This window comes from Symsagittifera roscoffensis, unplaced genomic scaffold (genome assembly GCF_963678635.1).
Source record: "Symsagittifera roscoffensis unplaced genomic scaffold, txSymRosc1.1 SCAFFOLD_929, whole genome shotgun sequence".
Classification (NCBI taxonomy): Eukaryota; Metazoa; Xenacoelomorpha; order Acoela; family Convolutidae; genus Symsagittifera; species Symsagittifera roscoffensis.
The window spans coordinates 1-15,800 of record NW_026971485.1 but is presented as its reverse complement, the minus strand read 5'-3'; the positions used below and the strand labels follow the sequence as shown (position 1 = coordinate 15,800).

Genomic DNA, 15,800 nt, shown 5'->3' with positions numbered 1-15,800 from the left:
TTTTCATACTTTGTGAAAAATTTATTACCCAGGGCTCAGTAGAGGAAATTTAACCAGCAATTAACTTTTGCAAAGTGCTGGAGGTGTTGAACATTGAGATTGTTTTGATGACTTAAATTAAAATTGGGATAGTTAACGCGCAATATACTTAGTCCCTACTTTTTTCTTGTGGATAAATCGTCCTAATTTCAGTTAATTTACAAATTTTTGAAATACGCCTTCGGGACCAAGATACACTGATTTTGAAGGAATGCGTGCAAAAAGAAGCAAAATTTTTTCCAAAAAACTGCCTAAAGTTGTGATTTTTGACCTGTTTTCTGAAGTTCGTCTCTGCGGAGCAAAAAATGCTGTCAAAACAGGTTTTTTTAAAATGTTTTGGGAGAGCTTAGAAAAGAAAACTGGTCGACTTAAAAAAGTCGATGAAAAATTTGAAAACCCAAGCCCTCGAGAAAATCCTTTATCTGCGCCTGCTACTAACTTTCTGGAAGATTAATGCACTCCTTAGAGTTTATTTAGGTAAAGCGGCAGAACGTTGGTACAAAACATTTGTTGAGCCGCCAAATTGAAGACCAAGAGCAGTTTCAAATTTCGTGTGAAGGGGACGTAAAGTTCTATTTTACCTGGTTGCCAAGGAACATTTATAGAGTAGCTTATAGCGTAGTAAAGGAAATGTGTTATTTCTAATATTAGAAAGTGATTTCACGTTAAAGGCATTCATTTCCGCTCTTATTTTAAGGCTTTTAGCTTCATTTTTTTTCATATTAAAAAGCTAATTTGAGTGGATATTATTGCCTTTCTTACCATATACATACCTATAGACAAAGAGTTGTTGTTATGAATTACTTTGTAACTACTCATTTATTTTTTCACAACCTTTTTTGAAAAAGGTAGCATTATTTGTTTAGTTTTTAACCATTTTTTGCCTTCTCCACTGAAAAAAAGTTCTTGACTATCTGTGATATATTCAGCTCTCCCTCTATACTTAGGAATTAACTTCTATGAGTAATTGCGCTGTCATTCAGTTAATTGCGACTAGGTCTCAGTAATCGCAACACCAATATTACGTTTACTAATTCGAAGAGATGACCACAACTTAGACTTTTTTGGGCAACATTCATCCTACTACCGCAATGATTCGGCTATGAGCGCATTGAGTTCGAATGTTAATTAAATAACGAATCATGATTATATAAGCTTACAAAATCGACTTTCGGTTAGTATTTATTTTGAACCTCTATTTGCATCTTCAAACATCTCAAAGGACCATTCAGTTGAGCACATCTGAGCAGTTGTTTCAAATCGATCATGTAAATATATATAAACGTTTAGAGTTGGAATTAATTTTGAGCCATAAACTGTATTGTGTTTGTGCTTTGCGCTGTTTATAAGCTATGATATCGCGTAACCACATTTTGAATCCGGGAATCGCTGCCGCCTCCTCGTCCAGGAGTAATTCCATTACTAATCGTTGGAGAAGCAGTTCCAACATAGCAATGAGCAAGAAAGACATGTTGCTGGGCGATTTGGAGGAGAGTTGTCGGCAGCGGAGGTGTGACAGTGCCGAAAGGGGCCAGCACGAGACGAGGGTGAGTTTGAAAGAAAGGTTGAACGACGTCGGAGAAAAACATTTTTGAATTTTTTGTTCAGCCGTCTGCGAAAATAATTGGTACGTTTTTGAAGAATGAGATTGCCTTTTAAACTAAAACTACAGCGCTTGCAAAAAGTTTGTTTTTATACACTTCGTTTTCCGTGAGGCTGCGATTCGTAACAGACGACGACTTTTTCGCGAGCGAAGCTTTGTAACAAGCTACGACTTGTAGCAAGGCAAAAATTTGTAACAGTTGACAATTCATAAGCAATCAGCTAAAAAATAAACTTTCAGAGTAATTGCAGAAACTTCTCTGATAAGATTTTTGGAACTAAGCAACAGCAAAAGGTAAGCAAAGAATGTAAAAAATAATTTAACTTTAAGAAACTGTAGCATTTTGTCTATAAAAATGAGGATGTCAAAAATGTACACTTTTCTGGTTTCAAACAAATTATTTGATGCCGCTTTGTCGCTAAAATAGCCAAAATTCAAATCAATGCAGAAGTGAAAATGAATGCCTAAAGTTTTGTAAGTGATGACAATTCGTAACAGAGGAACTTTCGTAGCAGACGAAAGTTTGTAACAGTTGTTTGAATGTTAAAAATTGTTTCACGCGCACTATACATCTCACGTTGAATGTAAGTGCAGTGGAGCAAGTGGTCACTACTCTTTAATGTCTCATGACTTGTGTCAAATTTTATGGGCTAGGATTTTTCGCTTTCTTACCTCGGACACTTTATGTACATTTCAATGGAAAAACCGGATAAATAAAACTGCTACTTTTAAAAATCTAGCCTTTAGGGAAAAAAATAATTGAATAACCATGATTCGTTATTTAATTAACATTCGAACTCAATGCGCTCATAGCCGAATCATTGCGGTATTAGGATGAATGTTGCCCAAAAAAGTCTAAGTTGTGGTCATCTCTTCGAATTAGTAAACGTAATGTTGGTGTTGCAGTATCAAAAATTTTACCTGTAAGTGACTCTAATTTGTATCGTGGTGGGGCATCCGACGGGACTTGAAGTCGAATCGTAAAATAAGGGACTTAAAGCCGAATGTTTTCTCATTAAGTCCTGAAATATGATTAATTTAAAGCTTTTTTTGAACAATTTTTCAATTTCATGATAACTTTTCACTTTTTATTGGCATTGTGATAAAAATTTTAACCTCCAAATGATGTTTAGGAAAGCTGAAAACTGAAACACTGTTGAAAGCAATTTTCTTGTTTATAATTTATGCATTTCAAAAACCGGCTGATGTTATTCGGGGATGTCAATTCTAAGAGATGCATTGTCATGAATAAGGCTTATTATGGACTAAGTTTGCCTAACCTTTTGAAAAGCAAGGTTTTACAGATAAAACATAGTGATTTTTTGGTGCTCGTGAAGCTTAATTTTCGACTTCAAGTCCCTTAGGTATCCGGTATATTGATGTTAGCGGTGTATGGAATAGCATAAAACTCGAATTGCATAAAGGTTTTAAAAACAAAAATTGTGTCAACTAGCATAAAAATTTGGGTCTTTTTAATTATTCCGCTCAAAATTGTAATTGTTTAACATGAAAACAGAAAAGCAAATACTTACATCTGACTGATTGAAAATAAAAACGACCGTATCGTGTAGTTGGAGCAACTCGTCCTGTTATAAAAGGATGTGATGTTAAGTTTCATTGAACAGAATAAAAAACACCCAAAAATCAATACATAAAAGTCAAATGTTATCAAATATATGATCATTTTACAGCAAAAAAAAACATAAATCACAGTTTTTTTCTTACTCAGACGTATTTCAAAATTTGTGCGGCACTCAGTATTCGGTTCAAGCCACTGCAGGTCTGGGTCTGACTGATCACAATTTTTGGTGGCCAGTCAATAAGCAGAATGGTCTAAGAGCAGAATGAGTCCAAGAGCAGAAAAACATAAAAATATTAAATTTTATAAGCTGATCGGTAAATTAAGTACAATAACTGTCACTGATGAATAATTTATACATTTTCGTTGTATTATTGATGATTCTCATGATTATTTTTATCAATTTGCCCGTTTTATTCAGTAAAAGTTAATATTTTTCTGTTTTTCTGCTTTAGGACTCATCCTGCTGTTAGACCATTCTGCTTCTTGCTCCGCCTTTCAATTTTTGTATAAAAAAATTTCATTTGCTGGTTAGTTGCTTAACTCCCCGGTTTTCTTCGGTATTTCTGAAAAATAAAGCTATCAAAATTATGCTAGTCGATATAGTTTCGTGATTTTAAATTTTTACGCCAGTCGAGCGGTCACTGTGATGTTGCCCAGTAATCATATAATAGCTGTTTCAAATCGCATTTGCGCTGAAAATTGTCAGGCGAGGTTTGAAAATTTATCACAGTTTAATGGGCTCATGGTTAAGTGTGGTTTAGTTTAACCTTATTTAATTAACCTCCGGCTTAAGCATCCGGGCTGGTTAAGTAAAAAATCATATTAAATTAAGATGAAAAAATGTCAAGAAAATTAGTTGATATGGAATCATTTTGGTGAGACTTTTAACGTCATGTGTCAATCAACATCTTTTTCGGATATCCTGTACTTTTAGTGTAACATTATGATCGAAACATTTTAATTACTGATGTGGCCTTTTGGAACCTGATCTAGACTACATTTTATGATTGGATAATTTAGATATTTTACCAATGTAAAGTATTTAATATTAACCAATCATGATCCATCTAACTAACAACCCACTTATTTGTAAGTGCTGAAGTTACTTGTAATTTCAGCACCAGAGAGATTTGAATTTAACTTAGAAATTAGTTGGACTCTCCCGAGCACTTCAGCAGCCGCAATAAACCAGTATACCCTAGATCTATTGAGCCTAGCAGAGACTAGTTAAACAACCTGAGACTAGATAGTATAAGAGTAAGATTAGGATCGGTATTAGACTAAGAAGTTGCACGAATCTATCCGGCCGAAAATAAGATAGCGTGACGAGCAGACGGTGTACCCTATCCGAAATTACTCTATGAGTTATACACTCCAGTCATAACTCATCTGGTGCGACCATAAGTCTCGAACAAGACCTTAATAGCTTAGAATTAACCAAAATAGATTAGAAATTAGACAAAAACATTTACAAAATGTTATACGACAATAATTTAATCGAAATGTCTCTACGACTCAATAGATCAGAGCCAATATTCCGAACCATAACAGAACTACCCGGAATTGGAAGAAGACCTCGAACCAGAGACGACATACGACAAAGTAGAAATTTGCCATATAGCTATATGATAGTTAGGCAAAAACCAGAACAAACTTTTATATTTAGAATACTACTGGCAATGAATTTAGATTTTCATTTGCAAACATAAAACCTTGAAGTTAATCTTCAAAATCATTTCAGGCGCTAAACAAAATTATTAATATACAATAACGATTGATAAAAAGATCTAAGATCGTTTTCCTAAAACTCTGCAGTAATATACAAAACATGTTTGAAAAATATTTATTGAAAAATAAAAATAAAAATTAGTAGCATGACAATAAATGGTTAGTAATCATAAATCATCCTGTTGTTCCAGCTCCATCATCTAAAACATAACAGCAATCATAAACCCACTAATATCATCAAAACACTAAATCTTTCCTTTACACACATTTAAAATTTTATTAAAACTTAAATTCACTTAATTTTAAAACCAGATCATCAAGGCTTATCCTTGGATCTTAAATCATTTTCTACTTAATTAAATTTCAAATTTGATCATCAAGGCTTATCCTTGGATCAAACAGAACAACTTTGTTCTCCCCCACCCACTTAATTAGTGTCTAACGACCTCAAACGTCGATTCACTACCCAACCCTTTCTAAAGACCTAAGACTAATAGAAATTTTTAAACAAAACTAATCATTCAAATTAGGATAAACAGTGAAGAACTTCGGTTATTCATCCTTCACTTGACCCCCCCCTCTTACCAGACCCAGGATAAATCTTAGACTTAGTAAGTTTAAAATAGTATCTAACGAACTACTCGCGTTCTAATTATACCTGAACCTTGTGGATCGATTTACTATTCTCCAACCCTTGAACACAATCACTACCCCTAAGTAAGATTAAGTAAGTTAACACTTTAACTTATACTAGCCACGAGAAAGTATAAAATCATTCTTCGGAATCGATATACTTTTCTCTCCAACCCTGAACAAATAGACCCAGGTTAAGCTAACCAAAAAATCGTAAGAACTAACAGTTTAGGAAAATAGAAACCATTTAACAACCTTTTGCATCCGTCATCCTAAACCTTATGTCATTTAAAAACCTAGGAAATAAACAAACAATTGTTTTACACAATTGTGAAATAGATAACAAAAAATACGACCTTGTAATCACACCTCATACACAAACAGTTGGATACATTCGAACAAAACGACAAACACTAAAAAGAAAAATAATAACGAAACAAAAGACAAATAAAAATCGCAAATTTCATCAAACAGATTTCAAAATTTCTATTAATCTCTTACACTTATAAATTTATAAATTTAATACCAATGCAGTAAATTCATTTCTAAAATTTTCCCCACAAGCAGTAAATCTAATTATGATGAAAATTTGTAACTTAAAATTCCCCCATAACTAGCAGTAAATTTCCAAATTCTATGCAGTAAATTAATAAAATGCAAATGCAGTACTAACCTTTTGATATTTTCATTCATTCGCACAGACATTCTATCCACACTCGCACAGCTCGCCCACGAAGAATTGTTTAAAATAATGAATTTCAGTTTCAAGCTTTCACACTCGATAACTCTAACACAAGATAACACGTTTTAAACTTTCCTTTAACCCGGTTGGAAAGGAATTATATACTAAACAAAACTAACCAATGCAGCTTACTAAACACCACAACACATAGCATAACAGCATGACTAAGAAAAGGAAACCAACGGTACCCAAACCGGATTAACCCAGTTTAAAACTGGATAATTTATTCTTTTGAAGACTATTATAAAGTCTAAGAAAGAAATAATAAAACACAAAAAAGTCGAAAGACAAACCCATACCACGAACAATTTGCTTTTTGGAAAAAGGACATAACCAACAAGACATAAGAAAAACCACAACAAACCCAACATAAAACGTTGTCACATAACAGGACCCCTCACAAAAACCGCATGAAATCATACTCCCACTCCTGGCCTAACCCACCAGGAAGGACGTCCTGAGCATGCTCTATAGCCGGCCTAACCCACCGCGCTACATCCACGCTTTGTGACCACACCTCTATTTTTAATAAGAGCTACTCAAGTGTGAGTAACTCTTCAAAATAACCGAACTAAAACAAAAAGCTTTTGTGAAAACAACTAACTAAAATCATAATTAAAAAATATTAAACTAATAAATGTTTTATAAAATGTAAATTACATTATGCAATACATAGATCAGAATACAACACCAAGGACGAACATCTAAAGACAAAACGACCCCACTACACTCGAGAGAGAATGACCAACCACAATCGATATGCCACTCACAATCACAACTCAAAGGATTTAGAGTACGACTTGACTTCGCAGAAAAGGACTTCATTGAACTAGACCAATGACCACCTCGATGTTCAAGTAAACGTACAGATCCGAGTAACCAGGCATCCCCTCCACGCACAATCTCCACGCAGAACAGAAAAACCTGACATAGCAAACCATTCTGAAATCAGATTTGAGTTTGTTGCAAAGACTTAGTCGTTGTCACTAGAAGACACAACGTCTTATGTCTCTAACTCCAGCTTCCTGGAACTTCTTTAACAAAGAGGAAACAGAAGAAATATGATGTTCGCCAAACACCAACGTCCATCATCCATCCTTCGAATTGCAGAAGAACTATTCTAAAAAACTCTGTAAAACCCGGATGGGTGGAACCTGATCTAGACTACATTTTATGATTGGATAATTTAGATATTTTACCAATGTAAAGTATTTAATATTAACCAATCATGATCCATCTAACTAACAACCCACTTATTTGTAAGTGCTGAAGTTACTTGTAATTTCAGCACCAGAGAGATTTGAATTTAACTTAGAAATTAGTTGGACTCTCCCGAGCACTTCAGCAGCCGCAATAAACCAGTATACCCTAGATCTATTGAGCCTAGCAGAGACTAGTTAAACAACCTGAGACTAGATAGTATAAGAGTAAGATTAGGATCGGTATTAGACTAAGAAGTTGCACGAATCTATCCGGCCGAAAATAAGATAGCGTGACGAGCAGACGGTGTACCCTATCCGAAATTACTCTATGAGTTATACACTCCAGTCATAACTCACTTTTATAGTAATTACCTATAATGTCTATTGGTACTTCATTTATGCAAATATGAAAAGACATTTAGGTATTTATTGCATTTTATTTGTGTTTTGAAGTAGGTTTTTGTTGGTTGACCTCATTGTATGCGGGTTTGCAAACACAGTCAATGGTATTTGATGTCTGTTTGAAACGTTGCTGCCTTCCTTTCTTGAAAAACGCTCAAAATCATAACTTGGTCACGAAGAAATTTGGGACTCTTCTAAATTCGAATAGTTTCAGTTGTTTCGTATGCATCTCAATTATTCGTTCTTTGTGTTCTATCTGAATTCAATTTCAAATCTAAAGGGAAGATGAGACCCCGTTTTTCGATCTTCTCTTTCCGCGCTGTCTTGGTGAGTGAATTATTTCGCATGCAATATTTCATCGACTTCAGACGTTATAACAGTGTTGACTTCGGTCGGTAGTCGATTAAGATTCAGAGATCGGCATTGGCTTTATCATCGATGAAGTCTCAAAAGCCATTACTTAGGAAAGTACCTTGCTCAAAAGATTTCCAGTTCCTTGCGAACAGCCTCTACTGTGCACTTGTTTTAACTTATTTGTTTTTTTTCTGGAGCTGGTGAACGTTTTCTCACTCTTGAGCAATGATCCATACTGCTCTTATTCATATGGAGAGCACCACTTTGCCAATGCTCTTGCAAAAAATTTTTTAAGACTTAGCAAGTTTTTTTGAATTATTGCAGCAAAATTTAAACAGGAGCTTTTAAGATCAACCATCTAATAATTTTATCGCTGAAGGTATGAGTCATTACTTTTTAGTTGTAGAAAAATATCAAATATTTGATTTGTTCGCCTATGGTCTCAGCAAAGCAAAATTTCGTTCTTGAAATCATTTCTGTTAAAATCTCTACTGCAGCGAATAATAGGAGTTTCTTTCATCAACGCCACTCATCGGTTATTATTTTCAATTTTATGGTTTTTAGGAGCTCTCTGAGATAAAAGCAGGCCAAAACGACCAAAATAACAACGACAACGACAACTCAAACGTTCGACTAATTCAAGGTCACCACATATTCGACAAACTGCAACTGGACAATGTGACTTTGGAACTCATTCCCCTCTCCGAAAACGAGTACGAGGAACGGAGAACTCCGAATGCGGCCGACAGCTATGAAATCCGAGTGACGACTGCCGTTCGTCGACGCACGACTACATCGTTCACAATTAGAAGAAGTATTTACGATTTTATAAAACTTGATCACCATCTTCATAACTGTTATGACGAAAGCAAACGAGTGTCGCCGACGAATAGAATGCTGGACAGCGAGTCAAGAAGCCGAGCTTTAACATTGCTGCCGTCTCTAGAAAGTATACTACAACATCAGATCAATTTTTCAGAAGATAGTTCGGTGATAGAGATTGAACAAAAATTGCGCGAATACATAGATTTGATCAATAAAACGAAGAAAAAGACGACATTGATTCGTTGCAATAAAGCCCTTAAGTGGTTTTGCCTGGACCCATTCGGAAATTACTACAACTCGGCTCGCCGGGCATTCAACGAGCCCGGATTGATTCAAGTTAGTTATAAAGAAAATAAGCCAGCGATTATCCTTTCATAATAAGCTAATTTAAACAAGTCTTTTTTTCAAAAACAAAAGATTTTAAACTTTTTGATTTTGAGAAAGTTTGCAAATATTTAAAAACTCTTACCGCGAAATTTTTGACAGTTTTCTTGATTTTTTTCGACCAATGCTTGTGACCGATTCAAGTTCTCAAAGTCACCGATATTGATGCCAAGTTGCAGTTAGCTATAGAAAACAATACAGCTAACTGTTTCAGGGCGAATGTGTTCACGAGTACGATGCAAAGTGCAGAAATGAGATTGACATGAAGTTGCGTGACCAGATTATAGTAACAAGAATCTGTAGACCAGATGAGTCTATTTGGTGGTTTGGAAAAAACATCGGAGGAGGGGAGAACAGCCAGCGTCGATCCATGACAGTTAGTGAAACTTCTAATCTTAAACTTTGATCCGTGATTTGATAATGAGCGTGGGAAAAGTGGTTTGCTTTAGAGTTTGTATTAGAATTTTTTTAATGAAACGGAGCTCCCTTAAAGCTTGTGAAAATAATTTGTTCCAACCACCGGAAACAGGGAGAATTTTTGTACAAGACATGCTTTTTGTACAAGGCAAGAAATTTTCCCATTCAAAATCAGTTACAAAAAAAGATGAGGTCGAGTGATAAATACTATTACAGATCTTTCCGTCATGATTTTATCAATACTAGAAAACGTATAAAAAAATCTTGGTGTCAAAAAAAAAACATTTTAAATTTGATTATTAGGCCCAAAAAAATCTCATAAGGCGGCTCGTGCAAGTGAGTCTCTGGAATCCGGAGGCAATCCTCCAATCAAATGAAAATTTTTTAATTAAATCCACCACCAAATTGTAAACGAACCAAAAATTAATTACAAATAACGCAAATTTGTCGGCTTATTACTCTAGATTTATTTCTGCTTACACTTTGATCATGATTTTTGTTCATAATTCATGGGATCTTTTTAATTGGCATGGGATTTTATGGTATGGGCGATTTTTATACAAGGGATCTTTTGGTATGGTATCTTTTGTCATGGGAGCTTTTGGTATGGTATCTTTTGTCCTGACACCGTATTAATAGCACGATTTATATTGCGCGTTAATTTTCCCAATTTAGCCAAATTAGCAATTTTTAAACCCCGTATATTAAGAAAAAAAAGGATCACAGCTCAATTATCTTTTTATATTTGTGCTCAATTTTTTTCTGCTCAAACAATGTATTTTGAATGATATAAAAAAAATTCTGTTAAAATTTTTTAGTAAAACAGTCGAAATTTGTCTGGAGAAAAAAACCACCCGAGCGCAAATATTCCGTCACTATCTTTGAAAGTCGGACCAACAGTTTCTAGTTTGAACGATAAAAAGGTAGCGGAACAATTAAGCTAGTGATGAACTATAAACTAGCTTATATGAAAAGAGAATGCGGAATTTATAGTTATGGACATCAGTGGAATCCAATAACAAATCTTAACACCTTGGGTGACTAATTTTTTTGGTTCTACCGTTTTAAAAACCTTCCAGATTTTTTAATTATAAAAAACTTCCAGGAGTTTGTTTTTCACGTTCTTTCGGATAATTGAAATTGAGTTTTGATCAATCTGGAACTTTTTCAAATAGCAGGTTCCGCTGCAAAATCCGAATTCCGCTCACAAAATGTTGATTCCGCGACATCGCAGGCCACTACAAACCTGTTTGATTGTTTAATGACGAGTTCCGCAAATATTTCTAGCTTCGACAAGTTTTGTTGTGCATTCGACAAATTTTGCTCCTTCAGTGAGCATTTTTAGCGTTAAATTATTGTAACCACCTGTCTCTAGATTCCACAACAGTAAAAAGTTCATTAAAAATTAACCATTTTGCAGGTTCCGCTACACAGCTTCGTTTAGCCTTGTTTTAGAATTCGCGAACCATTCAAAACTACACAGTTCCGTCTCGTAATTTTTGGTTTTTAGACAAACTTGAAGTGAAAATTCAATCTTTATATTGCAAGTCACTAGTGTGTTTCTATTGTACACTAGTAGTATTATTTTATGTATACTATATTATAACATAATACTATAATATTATATACTATTATATTTTATGTAGTATTGTAATCCAAATGTGCAAAAACAAACATTCAAACTTTTTTGTGATGCAAACCATAAGTTTTCTATTGTCAAATTATTCTTTCAGGTATTTGGCAAAAAAATACAAATCCCCCTAAAATTTAACCTTGTTGAATTGAACTAGATTAAGCTTCTGTTTATTTAATGTTTCGTCGACTCAAAAATAAACTGTAAAGCAACAAGTTTACTGAATTTGGTTGGTTTTTTTTCAGGTAGGATACTTCCCTTTCGACAGCATCAAAATCCTCAACAGCACGGTCGACTTGGAAAAGTACTTCATCCGGAAGACCGGCTACAACAACACCAGTGCCAACGCCAAACACGTCTCCAGCATATTCGGCAAAAACGTGCTGCTCCTCAAAAAGCGAATGGAGTCCCGACCCAAATTCGACGAGCTTAAAAATCGCTCATTATATCAAGACAGAGCTAGTCTACAGCAGCTAACTCACCAAGGATGGGAGTACCCGGCGATTGCTGAAATGTGCACTGAGTTCGTCAGAATACACTGTCTAACACAAGGAGTGTACCGCAAAAGCTGCAGAGTGAGACGTCTGGCTCAACTCAACGAGCATTTCTGGGGCAGAACTTTCCCGAAGTCCATTTCGGAACTGAGGGATTTCTGCGAAAATCCAACAGACGTGCTATGTGTTGCGTCCTTCATTAAGCAGTTATTCCGCGACCTTTCGGAACCTGTTATAACAGCTGAATGTTACGAGATCATGCTTAACTTGCACAAAAAATATTTGCAAAACATGCAAAGTTCGGCTAATGCTGAAATTTTTACGAAGTCTCTTCGCAGAATTATCAAACAAATGCACCCAATTCATAGGTCAACCTTACTTCTTTTGATCACGCATTTTAGGAAGCTAATTGTTCACGTTGAGAAAACGAATATGGATGCTGAAAATTTGGCCCGAGTTTGGGCGCCAAGCTTGTTTCCCCACGTGATAAATGCTTCAAACGATGTCCAAGAGACGATTGCGCCAATCAAAGCGCAGAACGCACTTCTGGTTTTTATCATAGAAAATGCTCCGGCTATATTCGACACAAATTTGGACCCTCTTGATATGAGCAAACGAAGCTACAGCATGATCAACTTAGGCGGAGGAAGAACGCATCAGTTGAACTTCTGAAACTCATTCCACTTTCAACTATTTATTTTTAAGTCTCACCAGAACTATATGTAACGTAGATTAATTTTCAAATATTAGTGTTTTTTTTGCAAACGCGACCTAGAGTCTATGCAGAAACGTTGAGGCACAATGAAAACACAAATAATCCTCGAAAAATTATCTAGAAATCGGAGAAACTTAGAAAATCAGAACTGAACGAAATTTTATGAAAAAACTAACGCAATTTCACATCCAAATTAAGAGTTCAAAACACAACACAAAAATGTAGCACTGGACTTAAACATCTGGATAACAAAAAATGAAAAGTTAATGTTCTTGCAGATATGCAGGTGGACCTCCATACAAAAAATGCTTCTCATATAATTCTATAAATAAAGTCTAGAGAAAAATTTATCAAACATTTTCCATCCAAGGAAATTGGATCACAAGCACAATTCCATATGAAGAAAAAACTGCGAAATAACCTTCAAATTTGTTTTTAGTAAATTTCAACAAACGTATTGCCGTTTTTTCTTGAATTAAAGACCTTTTTGTTGGTCTCAAGTTGATTGTATTTTGCATGGCGAAAACGCTAGTCATACAATTTTCTTGGATGTCAGATCTATGATTTGTCAATTAAACTTAATTTTGTTCGTAAACTTAACAAAAAAACGTAATTGTGTTCAAAACAAACAGGTGACTTTGTCAAACAGAGGCCTCCTTGCCATATGAACACAAGGATAGCCGGTTACTGTGCAAGTAGCACAGAATGATCTGACCAAAATCTTAAAAATACAAACATTTTTTTTTCAAATTAGCGTCGTTTTTTTTGTGTGGCGTGATGAAAAAATTCTAAGCAAAACAAAGAAATTAAGCAAATCCGAAGGTCAATTGGAAAACAGATTTTAAAGAAAAATGGCTAGAAAAAAAATCGTGAAACAATTATTAAAACTTTTACCCTCAAAAATTTTAGTTGAGTAAAGTTAAGCTTTCACGGCTTAACTTAACCTAAATGAGCTATTTTAAGCCTGCACCCTCACCTTATTATCTCAAAATTGACCCAAAAATCTAAAATTCAAACCGCTTTTCTCAACATTGAGAATTTTCTTTTTAATTTCGTTCGAATCACGACTGAAAGGGCTTTGTTATGATATATCGTCCCCAAGTATAAATCATCCGATATATCATCCTTAACTCATTTCAGTAATTTTTTTGTGATAATCAATTTTGCGTGGAAAACAAAATTGAAAAAAAAAGAAAAAATTCAAACACATCCGAATATAAGTTTCCTCCTCCTTTTCAATTGGTCGGAACAAAAAATACAATTTTCTCTCATGTTCAGCCCATTCCAATGAAAATTTATAGTACTTTATTTTGCATGAAAAAAAAATGAAAAAAAGAACAAACTAAAACAGATCCGAATACAACTTCAAAAGGTCGGAACGAAAAAAATTTCTCATAATACAATAAAAACGACGATCCGGTCATTTATCGTTACTGAGCTTTTTTGATAGCATTTTTGATACCTAAACCGATTGGCTGGGGACCGGCAAAAAATATGAAATGAAAGTCTTCCACAGATTGTGAGTAACAGTTATGAAAAAAAAAGGAAAAAATTGATTCATACTTGATTGATTGACGTAAGACTGCGCGTAGGCTGTGGTTGAGTTTTCTTAATCCAGACAATATTCTCATGATTCGTCATTCTAAAGTCCGCCAACACACCAGTCTTTTGAAACAAGCTACACACTTATTGGTTTTCTCATAAAAAAAGTTCATAAAAAAGAAACGTTAGTCATACAATTTTTTTCAAGAAAAAATGCTAATCATGCTGTTTTATGCAGTTTTTTATGGAATAGTAAGAAGTTAGGTGGTAAAATTTTTTTTCCATGAATGAAAATTGTATGACGATCGTTTTTTGACAACATGAATGTATTGCAGATTTTGATTTCGAAAACGAAATCAATTTGTTCCACTTTTGAGCGTTTTTGGATATTTTTTGTGCAATCCTAGCAAAAAATGAAGTGGGGTAATTCAAAGTCTGGTCGCCTATTTTTAAATCTTCTTGAAGGTTGAGCATGGAAAAGTCAATGGGAATCATGCCCTTCCCAAAAAATGAATATGTACAACCAGTCAAAAGTTTAAAATTTATAACAGATTGCTCGCATAAACGACAAAAGTATCAAACTCAAACATCTGAAATAAAAAAGTTTAAAAAAATTAGCATTAAAGTAGAGAGCTAATTGTTCCGATTTTCAAAAAATGTGAAATCTTTTTTCTGTGGGAGGGGCGGGTAATTTTGTCAAATGTCAATCGAAAAAAACCAGTTGTACCAAAGTAAATTTTATAACCTAAGAAATCGACCCCTTCAGTTCAAATGAAAACGCTCGCGTAATTTCAATTTAACTTTATAAAGTTCTTATGATTTGAAAAATGCCAAAATGGGCAAAATCTGGACTAATTTATGCGCACTGTGAAGTTTTTTTCGAGATATTGAACGCGTAACGCAACCTATTTATGCTTGGCAAATGTTTACGCAATACAAAGTCGATCCAAATTGAAATCGGGCGAATGAAATGTTTGTATCCATTTTTCACTACACAAATTTTCGACTGATGGTTATTCGATTACACATAAAAAGGCTGTCGGAACAGCCAGGATTTTGCCTTGTCTTACGACTAGTCAATTGGATCTGATTAAAGTGAAAAAAAAGATCAATTTTTATGTGTTTTAGTGGTTTAAAATATTGTCAATATTATCGATTCCCACGTCGCCCTCAGACAACAAAAGGAGAAAAAAATCGATTTTCACCTTGTGTTTCATCGAACTAAAAAATAGTTATAGTCAGTTCAAAATAGTTTAAAAAGTTTTTTTTTCACTTTTTAGAGTCGTGCATAATATTGCAACAGTTAATCAACTTATCAATCGATGCCGAAATTAAACAGATCGATCTGACTGTATGATCTCCACGATAGCTAAACCTAACCTACACTTAATCAAATTGTAAAACGATTCAACATCGCGCCCCCATACCCCCACCCATAAAATCCCCCCCCCCCCCCAAACTAAAAACTTTCGCCCCAAACATTTGGCCCGGCACAGTGGGTGGAG

At 34.7% G+C, this 15,800-nt stretch overlaps 1 protein-coding gene across 1 annotated transcript; it reads left to right on the top strand.

Moving 5' to 3' along the window:
* Positions 1-609: 609 nt before the first annotated feature.
* On the top strand, positions 610-12,763 carry LOC134856465 (rho GTPase-activating protein 32-like). The gene is made up of 4 exons (XM_063872735.1): positions 610-1,586; positions 8,850-9,446; positions 9,709-9,870; positions 11,790-12,763. The coding sequence occupies exons 1-4, from the start codon at positions 1,392-1,394 to the stop codon at positions 12,708-12,710; spliced, it is 1,875 nt and encodes a 624-aa protein (XP_063728805.1). The 5' UTR covers positions 610-1,391; the 3' UTR covers positions 12,711-12,763.
* The last annotated feature ends 3,037 nt before the right edge of the window (positions 12,764-15,800 follow it).

Excerpts from the sequence above, each read along its gene's own strand:
- LOC134856465 (XM_063872735.1), top strand. The coding sequence starts at position 1,392 with ATGATATCGCGTAACCACATTTTGAATCCGGGAATCGCTGCCGCCTCC. Across the intron at positions 1,587-8,849 it reads GGGGCCAGCACGAGACGAGG|GAGCTCTCTGAGATAAAAGC; the intron begins GTGAGTTTGAAA and ends TATGGTTTTTAG. Across the intron at positions 9,871-11,789 it reads GCCAGCGTCGATCCATGACA|GTAGGATACTTCCCTTTCGA; the intron begins GTTAGTGAAACT and ends GTTTTTTTTCAG.